The sequence below is a fragment of the Felis catus genome, chromosome B3, assembly GCF_018350175.1.
Source record: "Felis catus isolate Fca126 chromosome B3, F.catus_Fca126_mat1.0, whole genome shotgun sequence".
In the NCBI taxonomy this organism is placed as follows: domain Eukaryota; kingdom Metazoa; phylum Chordata; class Mammalia; order Carnivora; family Felidae; genus Felis; species Felis catus.
In genome coordinates, this window is record NC_058373.1 from 45,478,978 (window position 1) to 45,499,068 (window position 20,091).

The 20,091-nt window shown below is 44.6% G+C and overlaps 1 protein-coding gene across 1 annotated transcript in view; it reads left to right on the plus strand.

The window, feature by feature from the left end:
* Window positions 1-20,091, plus strand: part of MYO1E (myosin IE) — a 213,178-nt gene that overhangs the window by 146,923 nt on the left and 46,164 nt on the right. Inside the window, exons 17-19 of the mRNA XM_011282905.4 lie at window positions 2,217-2,323; window positions 10,163-10,261; window positions 19,137-19,281. Of these exons, the coding sequence (XP_011281207.2) occupies window positions 2,217-2,323; window positions 10,163-10,261; window positions 19,137-19,281 (351 nt within the window). The remainder of the gene's footprint in view (window positions 1-2,216; window positions 2,324-10,162; window positions 10,262-19,136; window positions 19,282-20,091) is intronic.

A 20,091-nucleotide genomic window follows, 5' to 3' on the forward strand; every position in this document is an offset into this window, starting at 1 on the left:
AACTCATGGACTGTTCTTGTCCAGAGTCAGGATAAATCTGGTCGCTGCTTCCCAACCAGCTCGGGAGACATCTAAAGTTGACTCCGTAACTAAATTCAGGATAATTTTGATGGGTGAGGTGTAGTCCTATTTGCCGAAATGAATTATCCCACAACCTAAAGACTTTATCTACTCTCGGCTCATTCTGTTCATTCCTTCTACATCACACCAAAAGATCTCCTATCTTGCTTAGGAAGGCAGGAGAGCATTGTGGTTAAGGAACAGACTGGGTGGTATGCACATTTGGGTTCAAGCCTCAACTCTGTTATAATTTGTGCCATCTGGAGCAATACTTTCTTTATGGTCTGGTTTTCTTGTCTTAAAAATGGGAAGAAGAAGAATAATAGTAGCTCTCTCTTAGAATCCTGAGGCAGAAATGAGAGGATCCATGTGTCTAGCCCCTGGTGCATATTCAGTAAATGTTAACCCCACTACTACTTTGAGCTAGAGAGAACTAAGTCAAGGGGCAGGTAACATAAATCGCACTTGCCCCTGTATGTTCTCACGCTAAGGTGAAAAGAAGGTATGTTGTGAAATGCTTAGGACGAAAGGTCTGCCAAGTTATTCTTGGAAATTAAAACGTTTTAATAAAGTTAAAAAATTAAAATAGAAAAAATAAAGATTACAAGTTTGGAGACTTAAAGCTTTGTTATAAGCACGCCCTGCCCAGCTGCACCTCATGTGTTGCAAAGATCATCAGGTTTGTTCTGAAATACAATCTCCATCGAAAAGGGAGATACGAATCAATTTACTTTTTCTTTGTAGGGCTTTGCTTTGGCCATACAACCTCTGCAGCTTTGTTCTTCTAAGCATTGCAAAAAAATGCTATATTCGGCACATCTAAACAGAGCACATAATTCGCCAGTGCACATCTTGCTTTGAATATACTCAAGCGTCTTTCTCAAGGGTTTCAGATTTCCCAAACCCATGAAAACAGAAAAGCCCTAATTGAGAGAGAGTTGCCTACTGGAGGCAGTTCTCTTCTGCTGACTTTGTAATGGTTTTCTGGCTTTAGAGATCCCTTCTCTCTATTTTCCTTTAGAGGTTTTCTCTCTTCACACTGATTTGCTTAGAAGGAGGGTTTGCGTGGACCCCATCCGGGGCCCCACGAGTGCACAGCTGTGTGGTGTTGGGAATGCTGATGTGGGCCCTGCTGTTTCCTCCAAGTTTGAGATACTCATAATTTTAAACACATCATAAGCAATTGCAGCTTTATTTATGTGGCTTTCTCTGCTTGAGCACAGTTTCCTTTTGGGTACCCAGTGCACAGGTAGTGAGAGAAGATTTCATATTGGATATTTTGTGAAGGAGTAGGTTATATGGCACACCAATATGGCTCAGATGCTGCAGGTTTGTAAAAGGACATGCTGAGGAAGCAGGTGAGCGAAGTGGCATATGGAAAGATGTATAAGGGACACCTGGGTGGCTCAGCCGGTTAAGCGACTGACTCTTGGTTTCTGCTCAGGTCATGGTCTCACTGTTCGTAGCTTCAAGCCCCGCGTCAGGCTCCATGGTCACAGCATAGAGCCTGCTTGGGATTCTCTCTCTCCCTATCTCTCTGTCTCTTCCCCGCTCATGCTGTCTCTCTCTCAAAATAAATAAATAATTTTTTTAAAAAAAGAAACAATTTATAAATTCTGAGCTTATCTATCTCTCACTCTTTATTCATTTCCATCATTTTAATAAGGTGACTCCACATTCGTTGAATTGCCTGGAAAGAGAGTACAGGGGCCTCTAATGCTTTAATCTTGCAAATAATTTCTCCTCCCCACCCCACTCGAGCACCAAAAAAGGCTAGGAGAACAATGTGTTTGTGAAGGCCCTCTATCAGCTTAATTTGCTAATAACTGTCATGCTTCCTTGTTCCTCATGAAAAGAATTGCATGCGAAGATGTATTGGTTTTGGTTTTTTTGTTTTATTTTATTAACTATACTGAGAAGACCTGATTGTTTTCAAAAATCTAACTTCCAACCCATTTGCGGATGTTAGAATCATCATAAAAGTCAGTAGAGCCTTAAGAGAGTATAGTCGAGCAGAGGGAAGCCTAACGAGCAAGTCCTGAAGATTAATTTCTAGCTATAAATGTCTGCGCTAGAGTTTCACAGATCTCTTTGGAAAGTTGGTCTGCTTGAGAAAAAGTTCCGTGTTTCCACCTGATGTGATTCTTCCTTTCTAGAAACAAGCCAATGACCTCGTGAGCACCCTGATGAAGTGCACACCTCACTACATCCGCTGCATAAAACCGAACGAAACCAAGAAGCCCAGAGACTGGGAGGAAAGCAGGTATGTCAAGATGGCAGACGGGGAAGTTGAGGCCGGCAGGGGCGGGCCCTGGTACATGTTCCCGCTGCTCAAAAGGGCCACCCTACGCCAAGAGCAGTAGCAGTTTAAATTGTTCTCGGGTGTGTTTCATGTCTTTGTGTCTTAACTTTTTCATGAGGAATGAAGCTTCCCTCCCCCCTCCCCTCTTGTCTTCTCCTAAAATGTTAGCTGTGCCATTCAGTCCAGAGTTAGCATTTTACAATGTTGAACTTGGCTAGTCTGGAGACAGATGGAAAGAAAACAAAAAAACCTTAAGACCGCAGAGTCAGGATGGTTTTAAAATTAGTGTGAGGCCCCGTGTAGACATTCTTAGTGCACTCAGCTCCTCATCAGTACCCACAGGATGTGGCCTGGAATGCTCACTCAGGGTTACGAGTGAAGGTCTGAAGAGCTGGTGGAAAGCAATCTGTCATTTTCTGGGGTCTTGGGGGGCATGCTCTAGGTTCAGTACCTGCCTCTGAGGACTGTGTTCGTGAGCAGAGTGACTGCGTCTGGGAGGGAACAAGCCACAGGGAGACACGTGGTGTGTAGCAGGCAGTGAGCCCTCCCCTCTCTGACTCCTGAGGAATCCTGGGTCACCGTTCCTCCCGCAGCTGGAATTTAGGGATGTGGCCTGTGCAGGATGAAATGGGGGTGTTGAGTAGGCAAATGTTAAGGATGACTAGAAAATACAATTTTATCCAGCTGGAGGATCCAGATGCATGTTCCTAAGAGGCACCGTCCATGGGCACACGGGGAGCAGGGCCCCAGGCAAGGAGTTATGACGACTGGACTGGAGGGAGAAGCCCACAATTGTCACCAGTCTGGTCCCTAGACAGGAGCGTACAGAATTACTATCTTTTGTCTTTTCTCTCTTGGCGAAAACTAGATAAACTTAGGTATCAAGTGACTTATCGAGGTTAAACTCCACAATGGCAAGACCAGGAGGGAAAGTCATGGCCGCCAGCCACCTCCCCTGAGAGATATGTGTAGGTCCATTCCTGTCCTGCCAGCAGGATCCTTTCTGAGCATTCAGGCAGCTGAGACTTGATCCATTACAAGAGGGGAAAAAAATGAGTGATGAGGAAAATGCCCAGGCTCCAGCAATCAGTGTCTTCTGGTCCTTTTGTATTTTCCCACTGCATGTGCAGCTTGAGTCTGTTTTCTCACCTTTTGATGCTGCAGGACATAGCAGCCTACCATCTTGTCAGTCTACAATATTCTGAGTCCTCTCGTCAATAGATGCATGTTCCTGGGCACCTGGGTGGCTCAGTCGGTTGAGTGTCTGACTCTTGATTTCGGCTCAGGTCACGATCTCACCGTCATGGAATTGAGCCCCACACTGAGCTTTGTGCTGAGCATGCAGTCTGCTTAAGACTCTGTCTTTCAGGGTGCCTCGGTGGCTCAGTAGGTTAAGGGTCCAGCTCTTGATTTCAGCTCAGGTCATGATCTCATGGTTCATGGGTTCAAGCCCCACATTGGGCTCTGTGCTGACAGCGTGGAGCCTGCTTGGAATTCTCTCTCCCTCTCTCTCTGCCCCTACCCTGCTCATAGTCTCTCTCTCTCTCAGAATAAATAAATAAACTTAAAAAAAAAAATTAAAAAAAAGATTCTCTTTCCTCCTCTCCTCTGCTCACACATACTCTCTCTCTCTCTCTCTCTCTAAAAATAAAATAAAATTGAAAAAAAATAGGCGAAACAGGTGCACATTCCTAAAGTGTCAATTCTATTGAATTGCCAGCAGAGATTCCTCTTAAACACTCTCAGGTAGCTATTCCAAGGCTCCAGTGAGAGCTCACTCCCCCTGGGTGATGAGTCTGGCCTCGGGTGACTCTTGTATTAGCAAGTCTTACAGTCTTTCTCCAGATCAGTTGGACCCTGATCCAGCGTCTCTAATCTGCCCTGGGAATTATTCTTGTGACTTACCCATTTGGTGGCTGTGTGGTCGTTCCCGGCAGTTACCAGGTTTCCCTGGGATCTTCTCTTCCACTGCAGTGAGCTCCTTTGAAAGGGTGGACCTGACCATCCCCTTCCCCTTGAAGTACTTAATTTGCCTTCTGCTTTTCTGAAACACATCACTCAGTTTCTCCATTGAGGCCAAGACAGCAGCAGCAGCATCACGTGACCCTTCCCCCCTGAAGATAGAAAATGTCTTTTCTTGTTTTTGTTTTTGTTTTTGTTTTTTGTTTTTTTGTTTTTGTTTTTTTTTGTTTTTGTTTTTGTTTTTTGTTTTTTTGTTTTTGTTTTTTTTTTGTTTTTTTTTTTTTTGTTTTTTTTTTTGCCTTCCTATGCTAGTTCTCAAGCTTATGGATGCACCAAAGTATCCCTTAGGGGGCTTGTTAAAACTCAGATTGCTGGGCCCTGCTTCCAGAGATTCAGTGGGTCTGGGGGGGGTCCAAGAATGTGCATTTTTAAGAAGCTCCCAGGTGATGCCAGTGCTGATGGTCTGGACCTCATACTTTGAGAACAGCTGATCTAGGGCAACGGGCTGGACTGGATCTGGAAGAACTGTCTTGTGGTGCTGGCCTGCCACTAAGTAGTTTCAGTAAGACACTTTATCTCCTCAGTCCTCCATTTCTTCCTCATTAAACTAAGAGGGTCCCAGCAGTAGCACTGCTAGGAATTTACCCAAGGGATACAGGAGTGCTGATGCATAGGGGCACTTGTACCCCAATGTTTATAGCAGCACTTTGAGCAACAGCCAAATTATGGAAAGGGCTAAATGTCCATCAACTGATGAATGGATAAAGAAATTGTGGTTTATATACACAATGGAATACTACGTGGCAATGAGAAAGAACGAAATATGGCCCTCTGTAGCAACGTGGATAGAACTGGAGAGTGTGATGCTAAGTGAAATAAGCCATACAGAGAAAGACAGATACCATATGTTTTCACTCTTATGTGGTTCCTGAGAAACTTAACAGAAACCCATGAGGGAGGGGGAGGAGAAAAAAAAAAAAAAAAGAGGTTAGAGTGGGAGAGAGCCAAAGCATAAGAGACTCTTAAAAGCTGAAAACAAACTGAGGGTTGATGGGGGGTGGGAAGGAGGGGAGGGTGGGTGATGGGCATTGAGGAGGGCACCTTTTGGGATGAGCACTGGTTGTATGGAAACCAGTTTGACAATAAATTTCATATACTGAAAAAATAAATAAATAAATAAAAATAATAAATAAGTAAACTAAGAGGGTCCATTCAGAACGGGATCTCCTTCAGTCCCACCGAATGAACTCTCCCAGACCTGGCCCCACTTCTGTCAGCCTGCCTCTGCCTGTCTCCACATCACTCCCACACTCCCCCCTCATGTGTTTACACAAGTACACACTGCATCACATCTTGCACGTGTATGCACACACACTAGAAGGGTGATGACACAGGCTACCTCAGAAATAGATTACAGGAGTCTTGGAAGCAGAGGTGAGGCTGAGGGGAGCTTTAGCCCACCCTTCCCCCTACTCCGTATCCCATCCAGCTTCCCTTCCCCAGCCCTTTCCAATAAACATTATCTTAAATGAAAACATCTTGCTCCCCCTACAAATACAGCCCCTCCCAGCCCACTCTCCCTTACCCCGTGGAGATCTCTCTCTGCTCAAAGTCCCTCTAACGTAGAAATTTTGCAGTAGCTACTGGTTGAAAGTTTCACGTCCCTGATGCTTCTTTCTCATAAAATCCAAACTGAGTCATAGAAATATCAGAAAATGGAGAAGTTGAGACTAGCAATACATTTATTCGGTAAATCCTCGTAGAATCCCCCACAGTGATGTTTTCGGTTTTTTTTTTTTTAATTTTTCTTAATCCCATCAATTATTTGTATTGAAGTAAGGAACTTCAGAACATACATCCGTGTAAACAGGCGTCAAGAAGCCTAAGGTATGTGTTGGTCCGGTGTTGATTCGTGTTTCCAGTAGGATAGCTTCCTGAGCGGCGTCCCCGTGCCCCTGATCCTGTTTCAGGTTTATTGTGTGACAGATGGTTTTGCTTCTGAGTGTGGAGAGTCAAGGGCCAGGAAAGGCAGTGTGCTTCGCTGGCAGGATTACACGGTCAATTGAAGTTCTCGGTGGACAGGGTTACTCATTCCACAAGTTTATGGGGTGTGGTTTATTTTTCTTTTCCTGTTGAAAATGTGTTTTTGTTTGGCTCCGGCGAAGTTGCCTGCCCTGGGTTCGGAATGGCTGCTCCAGCAGGGCTCTCAGGCCTTGACCTACTTGCGTTAATGGCCAAGGAGAGTTGTGAAGAACTTACCCCAAGGGGCGGAATGGTGTGACCCAGGGAAATGGCACAACTGGGCATTGGCAGCCTGGCTGGTGTTCACTGAGGAGGTCACAGCGCTGCAGGGACACGAAAAAAATCACCTTGGGTCCTTTGATTACAGAAATCAGTACAGAATTTGCTAACCAGATTGTCCTGTTGGAGAAAATTCTCATAAGGAAATTTCCTGGTGATGGAAGTTACAGTGAATGAAACCAGTTTTTTAACATGAGGCATATTCTTTCAGTTGTGGAAACTGAACATTTCTACTTGAATCAATGGGTGATACATTCCCTTGCCCCAAAAGCTTGGGAGGAAGCCAATATATATGAAAAACACTTAAAATGAGCACGTACCTCTAACTGACACCCTCATGTGTATTGTTCTTAATAGAGAAAAGGCTAATGGTGAGTTTTGGATTTGGAGGATATGAGAAAGGAACATTCATTATTTCTACTCCCTTAGTTAACCAGATATGTGTCACACATCAAATGTGGGTATTGAATTATTACTTCTTTCTATAAAGGTTGTTTAATTCTTTTTTAACTTTATTTATTTGGGGGCAGGAGGGGCACAGAGAGAGACAGAGAGAGAGAGAGAGAGAGAGAGAGAGAATCCCAAGCAGGCTCCACGCTGGCAGCATAGAGCTGACATGAGGCTCGAACCCACGATCTGTGAGATGATGACTTGATCTGAAACCAAGAGTTGGACTCTTAACCCACTGAGCCACCCAGGTGCCCCTATAAAGGTTGTTTTAAAAAGTATTAATCTTGGGGTGCCAGCGTGGGTCATTTGGTTAAGCATTTGACTTTGGCTCAGGTCATGATCTCATGCTTGGTGGGTTTGAGCCCCTGCATCGGGCTCTGTGCTGACAGCTCAGAGCCTGGAGTCTGCTTCAGATTCTGTGTCTCCCTCTCTTTCTGCCCTCCACCACTTGGGCTCTGTCTCTTTGTGTCTCTCAAAAATAAACATCAAAAAAAATTTAAAAAAAAAGTAATTATCTTGAAGGAGTTGACATTTCTGGATTCTGGTTCAAGTAGGAACACTGGGACTTGAGGCTTTTCTCATACATCCCTCCCAGGGCAGTCAAGACTGTATCCCCACTTCCAGCTTAGTTTTCTACCTGCTCCTCACCCACCCATGCCACAGACTTTCCCATCATTGTGCCTTCGCTTCCACTGTGCCCCCTGCCTTTCCCTCCTCTGCACTTGGTGAGTTCAACTCATCCTTCCAGACCCAGGGACACGTCACCTTCTGAGAATCTCCTCACTATGAAAAATCCACCTCTTTGTCTAGTCTGCTGTCCTGGTTTACTTTTTGCACCTGTGTGTATATTAGAATAACAGCAGCTTTATGTCACGCATGCCAGGAGCCAGCTGAGTGCTGTACGTGGAATATACCCAACTAGGAAGAAAGAACTCACATCAGCATCCTCACTTAATAGGAGTGGAGAGTGAGGCATAGAGAGGTGAGGTAGTGGCAGAGCCAGGGGCATACCAGGAACCCAGCTCCGGAAGCCAGCTGTGAACCACTGTGCTGCCTGCAAGGTCTTCTGCAGGAACCATGGCAATGGCCTTTTCTTGTCCGCTAGCACCTTGCAGTGCACCGTGCAGACTGACACATGACAGTATCCGCAAGCGTGCATCCTGGTTGGAAATGTGGCTTTCGTGAGAGCCCTGCTGGAGAGACAGCTGTCGGGCACCTACATGAAGTGGTAGGGAGGCTGCTGCTAATTGTCTTCCCAGGGCAGCAGTTGACCAGGGGCCGTTCTCCGGGAGCAGGAGCCATCATTAGTGCAGATGACCCCAAATGTGCTCAGTGGGGAGAACGGGAGCTGCCTCCCTGCCACAGCACAATGCTGACACCATGTCCTCAACAGAGAGAGCAAGCGTCCTTTTTATTCCTTGTTTCCCTCAAATATCATGTTTCCAAGTGTCTATTCAACCAGCCCACATAACATCTGCATTGAAGGCCCCGTTTACCTCCGCGAGGGGCGATCAGAAGCTAGTGTCCAGGATCTGCCACTCGGCTTCTGGGACACCGTGCTTCTCAGGAACGGGCGAGTTCTCACAGTTGACAGGTCTGTGCACCACCCCAGACCTCCCAGGCTACTAAACTAGAATCCCCAAGGTGTGGGGTATGGGGCGTTTTCTCTGATAAGAAAATCCCATGTGGGAACATTAATCTAGTAGTGCCTGCATCCATTGTCCAAAACATGCGGACAGTTATAAACAACTAAAACTGTAATTTCAATTGTTATTAGAACGTTTTTAATTTGGGCATTTCAAATTCATCATTTTGCATGCCCTTTCTTACACTGTATCTGAAAAGCTTTAGAAGTATAATCTCACTAGGTGTAGAGTTACTATTAAGTTAAGGTTGAAAACAAAAATAGCTCTACCGTCATTTAATTACAAAGTTAAAAGTTGTATCCTTGAGAGGCACCTGGGTGGCTCAGGTGGTTGAGTGTCCGACTCTTGATTGTGGCTGAGGTCATGATCCTGTGGTTGTGAGATCAAGCCCCGTGTTGGGCTCTATGCTGAGTATGGAGCCTGCTTGACTCTTTTCCTCTCTCCCTCTCCGACCCTCCCTCCCCCTCAAAAAAAGGGGGGAAACAAATAAATAAATAAGAACCTCACCTTTAAAAAAAAAGTTCTTTCCTTTAGTCTTTTGAAAAACTGATACTTTTGTTTATAATTTCAATGATAGGCATACGGCTTTTTGTTATACTATTTTTTTTAAATAGATTCATAAAATCTTCTGTAATTGCTGTATTTGACAATAAAATATTTTTTAAGTTTATTTTGAGAGAGAGAGAGACCACACATATGTGGGAGAGGGGCAGAGACAGAGAGACAGAGAGAGAGAGAGAGAGAGAGAGAGGGAACGAGAGAATCCCAAGCTGGCTCCAAGCAGCACAGAGCCCGACGTGGAGCTTGATCTCACCACTGCGAGCTCATGACCTGAGCTGAAGTCGTGAGTCAGAGGCTGAACCAATTGAGCCAATCAGGTGCCCCTAAAATATTTTTTAAGTTAATATTACATAACCTGATGATCAGTTCAGACTCTGAACCCTATAAATTACAGTCTTTTTTTTTTTTTTTTTTTTTTTTGGTAACAAAATTCAACTGAGTAAATGTGAAGATCAAATTGACTTTATTCAATTATTCATGAATTGGGCAGCATCCCATCTGGTCTGTTTTCATTAAAAGCAGCTCTTGGGGCGCCTGGGTGGCGCAGTCAGTTAAGCGTCCGACTTCAGCCAGGTCACGATCTCGCGGTCCGGGAGTTCGAGCCCCGCGTCAGGCTCTGGGCTGATGGCTCAGAGCCTGGAGCCTGTTTCCGGTTCTGTGTCTCCCTCTCTCTCTGCCCCTCCCCCATTCATGCTCTGTCTCTCTCTGTCCCAAAAAAATAAATGTCGAAAAAAAAAATGTTTTAAAAAGCAGCTCTTAAATTCTAATCTTTTCAGTGTTTCCCTGTTGCTTGTGATTGGGGGTTTGAGGGGATAGTGGCTAGGAGAGTGAGGTGAAAGAATTATCCAGTAATGTCTCAAGTCCTTTTTCTTCTTTACAGAGTGAAGCATCAAGTAGAATACCTGGGTCTGAAAGAAAACATCCGAGTGAGAAGAGCTGGTTATGCCTATCGGCGCATCTTCCAAAAATTCCTACAGAGGTAAGAAACTGGTGACTGGAATTTTTTTTTTTTTTTTTTTTTTTTTTGCTTTAAACAGGTTTATTGAGATACAATTCACTTACGTATAATTTACTCATTTAAAGTATACAATTCAGTGGCTTTTAATGGTTTTCTAGAGTTGTGAATCCATCACTGCAATTCATTTGAGAACACTTTCATCATCCCAAAAAGTAACCCGAGTTCCCTAGCCACCACCCCCCCAGTTCTCCCCTTACCTCCTGCCCCGGGCCCACGCTTCTTTCAGATAAAAAGACTTCCAAAATATTGCCTATTCTGGGCATTGTGTAGATGTAGAATCACACAACATGTGTCCTTTATGTCTGGCTTCTTTCAGTTAGCATAACATTTGTATGGGTCATCCATGCTGCAGTGAGTATCGGCACTTCTCTCCGACTCACCACCCAGTAATGTTCCCTTGCACCAATATCGCAGTGTATTACATTTAACCTGTTCATCCGTCAGCTAATAGGCATCAGTTGTCTTCACTTTTTGGCTGTTGTGAATGACAAATAATGCTACTGTTAATGTTCATGTACACATTTTTGCATAGACGTATGGTTTTATTTCTCTTGCATGCTTACCTAAAAATAGAATTACTGGTCGGGTGCGGGGGGCATGCCTGGGTGCCTCAGTTAGTTGGGCATCCGATTTTGGCTCAGGTCACAATCTTGAGGTTCGTGAGTTCAAGCCCTGCGTCAGTCTCCGTGCTGACAGCTCAGAGCCTGGAGCCTGCTTTGGATTCTGTGTCTCCCTCCCTCTCTGTCCCTCCCCCACTCACACTCTGCCTCTCTCTCAAAAATAAATACACATTAAAAAAAATTTTTGAATTACTGGGTTCCATGGCAACTCTGTAACTTTTTTGATGAATTGAGATTGGTTTCCAAAGTAGCTGTACCATTTTACATCCCCACCAGCAGTGTTTAAGGATTCCACTCCATCTGTATCCCTGCCAGCATTTGTTAGTATCTGACTTTGATTATAGCCATCCTAGGGAGTATGAAGTGGCATCTTGTGGTTTTGATTTTCATTTCCCTAGTGGGAAATGACGTTAAGCATATTTCTTGTGCTTTTTGGTCACTAGATAAATGTCTGTTGAGCTCCTTTGCCCTTTTTTAAACTAAGCCATTTGTCCTTTTTTATTAAGTTGTAACAGAATTCTTTTTACCCTTGTTTATTGTAGAATAAGTCAGCAGCCACAAGTATTTGGTCTGTTGAGTGTAAAACAGAAGTGCAAGAATTCATGATAATTTTGACACGGAAGGGCTGAGGTTTAACTTGACTGACCAAATTAATAGTATGAAGATAATTTCAGGAAAACATTTAACCTGTTTAAGAAAATAAGCTTAAAGGGGCACCTGGGTGGCTCAGTCAGTTGAATGTCCAACTCTTGATTTTGGCTCAGATCATGATCCCCGGGTCATGGGATCCAGCCCCATACTGGGCTCTGTGCTGATAGCTCAGAGCCTGCTTGGGATTCTCTCTCTCTGTCTCTCTCTGTGCCTCCCCTGCTCATTCGTTCTCTCTCTCTCTCAAAATAAATAAATATTTAACAGAAAGAAAATAAGCTCGAAGTACTTAACCTCAAAATTTTTGTATAGCCCATGTATAAAAAACTGATTTTCACATTTCCAATAAAGTGTATTTGGCAGGACCTGTACTTAAATTGGTCTTATTTTGTGTTATTTGTTTTTGAAAAAGGTAGAATTTAGTGTCTTTAAAATATTACATGATTTTAACTTCTCTAACAATTCTACATTAGTGGGGCCCCGCTGTATTTTCTACATCTATTTACTTTCCTTGAAGAAAGAAGGAAGCCTCGGGGCGCCTGGGTGGCTCAGTCCGTAAAGCATCAGACTTTCGCTCAGGTCATGATCTCACGGTTTGTGAGTTCGAGTCCCGAGTCGGGCTCTATGCTGACTGTTCAGAGCCTGGAGGCTGCTTCACATTCTGTGTCTCCCCCTCTCTCTGCCCCTCCCATGTTCATGCTCTGTCTCTCAATAATAGGTAAATGTTAAAAAATTTTTTAAAAAATGGTTTTGTGGAGGGGTGCCTGGGTGGCTCAGGCCGTTAATCATCCGACTTTGGCTCAGGTCATGATCTCACAGTTTGTGAGTTCAAACCCCGTATTGGGCTCTTTGCTGACAGCTCGGAGCCTGGAGCCTGCTTCAGATTCTGTGTCTCCCTCTCTCTCTCTGCCCCTCTACTGCTCATGCTCTGTCTCTCTCTGCCTCTCAAAAATAAAGAAACATAATAAAATTTTAAAAAAATGAAAGAAAGAAAGAAGGAAGCCATATTTAGTTTTTAAACAGAAAATAACTATGTCTTCCTGGTATAGATACAGGGAAAGGGTTTAAGAATTTTTTTTTTAATTCAAATTTTGTGTAGCAAAGAAGGAGCAGGCTGAGTAAGAGCTTCATTACGGTCTTGGAAACACAGTACTTGTAATAAAGGAGTGTTTTCCATGGGATTGTTCTTGTTTCTCGTGTCCTGAGATTGGAATGGCTAGCCTACTGGTCACCAGCATGGATCCTCATCTGTGAAAGGTCACTGATGGGGAAGGTCAAGAGAGGCTTAACAAAAGCGTGGATCATCCCGTGTAATAAAGTCCCATTGACTCTGTCTCCACACAGTTGAGATTCCTGATAATTTTGAAGGCAGACTGGACTAGGACTAAACTTCACCCTTGCTGCTCTCTGAATTGATTAAAGGGGCCACTACACCTATAGCGAAAGCAGAACTGTATGAAAAGAAGTATTCAGGAAGTGGAGAAGATACATCTGTCAAGTTCTTGCATGATTAGAGCAGCAACTTGTGCTGACAAACAGCTGAGATATTAATTATGAACGACTTCTCTCTCCTTTAAACAAATCAATAGCACGAGCTAGAGTGGGGTTTCTCAACCTCAGCTATTGACATTTTGGGCTGGATGAGTCTTCGTTGTGGGATGCTTAGCAATTCCTTGGCCTCCACCCACTACCCTCTATTCCCCCAAGTTGTGACAACCAAAAGTGTATCCAGACATTGTTAATGTCCCCAGGGAGGCACAAAGCCAGATGAGAACCATGGCTTAACTAATCATTAAATTTTTTTTGCCAAACTGTATATCTTTGAAAATGTCCTTTTTCTTAATGAGAAAGAAATTAAATACAGAAAATAGTGAATGAAAAGTATTTCCTCCATCTTTCCCTAATTCAGAGAGACTTGCCCTCAACAATGCCAAAACATTCATAATTTTATCCTCCTTCAGTATTTTTTCCTGTATTTAAAAACTCTTGATTTGATACCTGTAAATTCTCCCCAATTGATATCACTATTGAAAACTAATCAGCTATTTTTAAAAAGTTAACCATGGTTTTTTGTGGGGTTTTGTTGTTACTGGTGTTTTCTGTTTTTGTTTTTAAGAAACCAATTCTAAAAAACCTCTTTCCTTCCATATTATTTAAAAAAACGGGTGCCTGCATAGCTCAGTCAGTTAGGCATCCGACTTCAGCTCAGGTCATGGGTTCCAGCCCTGTGTTGGGCTCTGTGCTGACAGCTCAGAGCCTGAAGCCTGCTTTGGGTACTGTGTATCTCTCTGCCTCTCCCCTGCTTGTGCCCTGTCTCTCTCAAAAAAATAAACATTAAAAATAATAACAATAATAAAAAAAAAAAACAGACAGGGGTGCCTAGGTGGCTCAGTCGGTTAAGCGTCTGACTTCAGCTCAGGTCATGATCTCACAGTTCATGAGTTCAAGCCCCATGTCGGGCCCTGTGCTGACAGCTCAGAGCCTAGAACCTGCTTCGGATTCTGTGTCTCCCTCTCTCTCTGCCCCTCCCCTGCACTCTCTCTCAAAAATAAGTAAACATTAAAAACAGACAAGCCATCAAACTTAACTTCCATAAGCAATGCTGTGAGCACGCACACTGGGGAGGGCAGGAGTCCATGCCCCCTGACAAGAACGTCTAAGCCACCATGGACAGGCTGTGTTACATGTTTCCAGCAGCTCCTTCAATGAGCTGTGAAATAACCTTGTTGGTAACAATATCTGGACCTCTGTCAAGTGCCATGCTAGCTTCTTGACCCCGTGCCTGGTCCTTTCTTCTGTGCCTGCCACAGAGTGAACATTTAGTGACTCTCTGTTACGCCCTTTGCGTTGAGGGACTTTGACTGAAGGGATTCTATCCTTGGAGGCCTCTCCTCTAGCTCTCCTGCTGTGTCTTTTCCTTTCAGAGGAGACAAATGGGCAGTCCTGTCTTACACAAAGCAGGCTCTTTTGATGTCCTGTGTCTTTTGATTTGAGAATGCTAGGGGAGGAATAAAAATAAAGTTTGGAAGGAAATTTGTTTTTCAAGAAAAAATACTCAAAAAGGGCTAGAAGGCCATCTATGTCCTTGGCAGGGAATATTTTTCCAGAGACAATGCTGTTTTCCATCAGGTGTGTGTCTGAGATCCTGTTCATGCAGAATATGTCCACAGTCTGCCACTATCTGTCTTGTCCTGTGATCCTCTGTAATTCAACCATGTCAGACCTTTCTTCTCCTTTAAAAAAAAAAAAATTATTTATTTTTTTATTTTTTTTTTTAACGTTTATTTATTTTTGAGACAGAGAGAGACAGAGCATGAACAGGGGAGGGGCAGAGAGAGAGGGAGACACAGAATCTGAAAACAGGCTCCAGGCTCTGAGCTGTCAGCACAGAGCCCGACGCGGGGCTCGAACTCACGGACTGTGAGATCATGACCTGAGCCGAAGTCGGACGCTTAACCGACCAAGCCACCCAGGCGCCCCAAAAATTATTTTTTGATGCTTATTTCTGAGAGAGAGAGAGGGAGGGAGGGAGGGAGGGAGGGAGGGATTGGGAGACATAGAATCTGAAGCAGGCTCCAGGCTCTGAGCTGTCAGCATAGACCCTGATGCAGGGCTCAAACCTATGAACCACGAGATCATGACCTGAGCCAAAGTCAGACGCTTAACTGACTGAGCCACCAAGGCACCCCAGACCTTTATTCTCCTCGTGGCTGAGAGGAGTTTGTAACCTCGTGGTTTACAAAGCTGCTTTCTACATATCCACAGAAATCCCATCAAGTGAGTAAGTAACAACCTGAAGGAAAAGGATGTATTAATGCGCAGCATGATGCCTGTGTGCACACCTCCTACAGCCCTCCCTGGGAAGGAAGCCCACAGGTCTAAACAGAGAGTGGTTCAGACACAACCTAGAGCTTAGAAAATAGGCTTAGCAAGTGGGAAATGGGCCTTTGTGTGTATTCATTTCCTCTCGGAAAAATGCTTTGTATTTATCAAAACCATCCCTCTTGACGGAGAATTAGAGACTAAAAACCGGAAGATGCCTTAGTAGCCTCACCGGTGGTTCGTGTGCTCTTGAACTAAATCCTGCACTGCCTTCAGAAGGAATACCCTACTCACCACTCCTGATAAAACTGTTATATCTTTAGAAAGTGTTAAAAAGCTCTTAGAAAACAACTTTTAGAGCTAAGCAGCATGTGCCCCTTACTGTGGCTGGAGGAATAAGACCAAATGTGGATCCTGATTCTTAGGAAGAAAAATCTGGTAGGAATAGAAGAGCTTTCTAAAATGTACCTTTTTAAAGTTTATTTATAATCTCTACACCCAATGTGGGGCTCAGACTCAAAACCCTGAGATCAATAGTTACACACTCCACCTGCTGAGCCAGCCAGGCGCCCCCTAAAGTTTATTTTATGGCACCATTTACACTTCCTCACTAGCATACTTCCCTTGACCTTGACCTAGACTCTCAGAATGTAGGGGTGGAAAAGGGACACTTGTGAGGAAAGTCAGTCCATATCCTGGGCAAGAGAGAAGAAAGAATAGAAGGCTCAGGAATACATGAGGTGGCGAGAGTGTCCTACTGACTAGCTACCAAGACCTTTGTGTCCTTGGATGTCAGGAACATCCTCAACTCCAGTGCCAGCAGCTAGAGGTCAGTGGGGTCTGGGCTGCATTTCCTTTGAGGAGGAAACATCAGTTGGTCATCTGAGAGGTAATAAGGAGCCTACCAATCAGAGGTGAAGAGAACAACCAGTGCACAGGCTTGAGATGAAATACTGGCATAGTCGGGTCTTAAACTAAAAATACATGATGAAAGGAATGTAAGCCATGATCCTCACATCTCCAAAATTCTCACAGGCACCAGTTAGGTATTGCCCTGTGCACCCTGTTCCCAGCAACATATCATGGAGGAAGATAGTGACCTGGGAGTGGGAGAGCCTTATACTAGAATTAGGCCCTGGTCGACAGACTTCAGCTTAGGTCATGATCTCATGGTCTGTGGATTCAAGCCCCACGTTAGGATCTGTGCTGATGGCTCAGATCCTGGAGCCTGCTTCGGATTCTGTGTCTCCCTCTCTCTCTGCCCCTCCCACCCCCCTTGTGTTCTGTCTATCAAAAATAAATAAACATAAAAAAAAAATTTAGAATTAGGCCCTGGTGTCTCCAATGAAGACAAAAGGAAATGAGGAGGGCACATCAGCCTTGAGGAAAGCTAGGGGCCCACTGCCATGGTCCATGATCAGAGGGCCTGGAGATGCCACTCAAACCCCATGTCTTGCCCAGACTCAAACTGTTAGAAGCCTTGTCAGGAAAAGGGAGAGAAAGTCTCTGGAAAACAAATTGCTTACTATAAAAAAAATCAAATGAGGCATGTAGCATTATTTTAATGGGGGTGGGGGGGTGTGTGTGAAGAGCTACCTGTTTGTGTTTGCACAATACAGACTGTTTCCTTTCAAATTTTGATTAGATTAAGCCAGGCCTGAACTCTTGAAGACTTGTCACGTCAGAGTCCTAGTTTTTTCTTTATCACCTATAGCCGGCATGAATTTTTCTCCCTCACCCATTTAGATTGCCAGCACATTGCTACTTGTTCACCAAGCCCCCCAGTGGCATCTAGAAAGGTTCTGCTGTCAGTCATTTATATGTGGCTTCATTTGTTTGATTTTATTATGCCACATATGAAATAAATTCAGGCAGATGTGTGGCTTCAACTAGGTATTTTCGCTTTTAAGCTTTTTCTAAACATTAAAAAAATATGGTTTTTTTTAATGTTTATTTATTTTTGAGAGAGAGGAAGACAGAGGATCCAAAGCAGGTTCCGTGCTGACAGAGCAGAGCCCCACACGGGGCTCGAACTCATGAAGTTGAGCCAAAGTTGGATGCGCCACTGCCTGAGCCACCCAGGTGCCCCTCATTTTTAAGCTCTTTATCTCTAACTAGGGAATAGAAGAATTGGCTTCTCCAAGACATTTAAGACATTATCAAGCAAAATACGGGTATTTGGGAGGAGGAGAGAGGCTCCCTAGAATCATCTTAGTCCCAACCAGCTGACCCTAAGGGTAATACCGGCTTTTGTCTTCTTAGCAAGCTCTGGATCCTGAAAGCATGGCCGCTCTTCTTGTTAAGATTCCCTTCTCCCTTAGATGCCATAAGTCTGTCTAATCCTGGTAGTAGCTTCTGGGAGCAAAGGAGGACCTGGCTTCTCTAGAGACCTGGAGCCCCTTCACTGCTGTGTCTAGATGTGCCTTCGCACAGGCCATGCGCTCCAACTTCTCTCCTGCACTCCTCTCTGATTTCTCCTCCTTCCCTCCCTCCCTTCCTTCCATGTTAAGTCTTTGAGACTTTCTGTATTTGACATCATGTAGTGTGCTTCTGTCTCTGTTATGTCAGCCTCTTACAGAATTACAATGTTTGTAACATAAACGTGTAGTAGACTGTATGACCTTTAAAAAAGATATTTACACATAAGCCAATCCGTGGCTTATATGTAGTATTGTGATTAAAGAAACAGATGGGGGTTCAAATCTCAGCTCTGAGAGTTACTAGCTAAGTAGCCTTAGGTGAGTCTCTGTTTGCCTCTGTTTCCTCCTCTGTAAAACGAAAAGACCAACCTGATCAGGTGGCTGGAAGAATAAAATGAGACCATGCACCTAATGCCCCAAGAACAGCAATTGATTCAGAGAGAGCACCCCGTAGATGTTAGCCACCTACTGTTCCTTGTTGCCGCCGAGCCCCAGGCTTTGTGTGAGCTGCGGGATGTGCACTGTCACCTGCTCGGGTGTGGCTTCCCCTCATGGAGCTCTTGTCCTCACAGAGGGGGCAGAAATAAAATAAGTACAAACATGAAAATAATTACCAATTATGATATATACTCTAAAGGGAAAATACTATTTTCTATGGGAAATAACAGTGGTGCTATTCTGGCTTGGGTAGTCTATAAAGGCCCCTCTGCAAGTGTCATTGAGGGACAGTGCCACGGAAGCCAGCCACGTGAGGCGTTCCCAAATCAGGACACCCGGTAAAGGGAACAGCATGGGCAAGGCTCTGTAGAGGGAAAGAGTTTAGGGTGCATGAAGAAGCCATCCTCCCAGGGACATAGTGAGCAGAAGAGAAAGTAGAGAGAATAGCCAAGGACCAAACACCAGGGCCTCTTGACTCTAGATGAATGTTGATACTTAGTAACAACTGCTGCTTACAGGGGGCTTTATAAAACTCTTTGCATTAACCCTTAAGCACACCAAAGAAATCAGGGGAGATCACCATCGAGGAAAGAACGTTTGATTTTGTCCGAAGATTGTCACTGGCGACCTTCAGCAGTGCTATTTTTAGACAGTAGTAGAAAGGAAAAGCAAATTTTCCCCCAGGGTGTTAACATGGAAATAGATAGGGAGTGGGTAGGATGGATGCTCCAGAATGAGAATAACAGACCCAGCGGATTTTTCAGCTGTTGAGATCCATCCCCAAGCCGAGAGCAGAGGTGAATGGATCACCAAGAGACACAGCAGTGGGTGTCTTTGGTGGGCAGTCCACTTTGAGGCTGAGCCTTCCCTCCCCAATTGTCCTCACAGGTATGCCATTCTGACCAAAGCCACCTGGCCCTCGTGGAGAGGGGACGAAAAACAAGGTGTCCTCCACTTGTTGCAGTCCGTCAACATGGACAGTGACCAGTTCCAGCTCGGGAGGAGCAAAGTGTTCATCAAAGCCCCCGAGTCTGTGAGTATGCCGCTGCCCTCCGTCATGTCCTCAGTGCCCCCCACCCCTTCCCGCAGCGCTTCTGCTGCCCCTTCTCACGCGTGCTGCCTTCATTTTCTCACTCTTTGGTTTATGCCTTCGGTGTCCTCTCCCCTGCTCCCAATGTAAGTGTAGCTCATTCCCCATACCCTTGCTCTGCAGAGCCTTCAGAGAGCTCAGCATGTATAAAAAGATGTCGTCATCTTGTTCCTTTTCTTACTGTCTCTCTCCCGTGCTAGATGGCCATCTCCTCAAGGTCAGGGACTCTTGCGCCTTTGGTATGTTTGTGTACTCAGAGCCTTGTACAGAAAGTGGCTCACAGCAGGTGCCCACCAGTTACTTCTAGTATCCAGTAGAGTCTCAGCGAAAAGGGACTTCTTTGTCCGACTAAGGAGGCTTGGGTAAACTTAACATCCTCCACCTGGGTGACAGCAAACAGGTCATTTGCACACACAGATTTCCTCCTTGAAGGTGGAACAGAGCTCTGGGGTGGGCAGTCTTAGGACTAGATCTTGAAGACCGTGAGGGAGCTTGGAAAGAACTTTGAGGAGCTGAATAGGGAAGAGGAGAAATCTCTGGGTTAGTAGAACACAAATTTTTACCAATAAGGAGCTCAAAACTAAGTTCTACAATTAGCAAACTTACTAGATCTCCACGATCAATTAATAATTCCTGATGGGGAGGTGGTCACTGTGAGCCTCATGAATGTCTATAGGAAGTTCCCAGTTCCTGTGTTGGATTCCTTATAGCAGAATCCCTCAGTTCTTCTGCCCAGGTAGCTCTGGGACTATG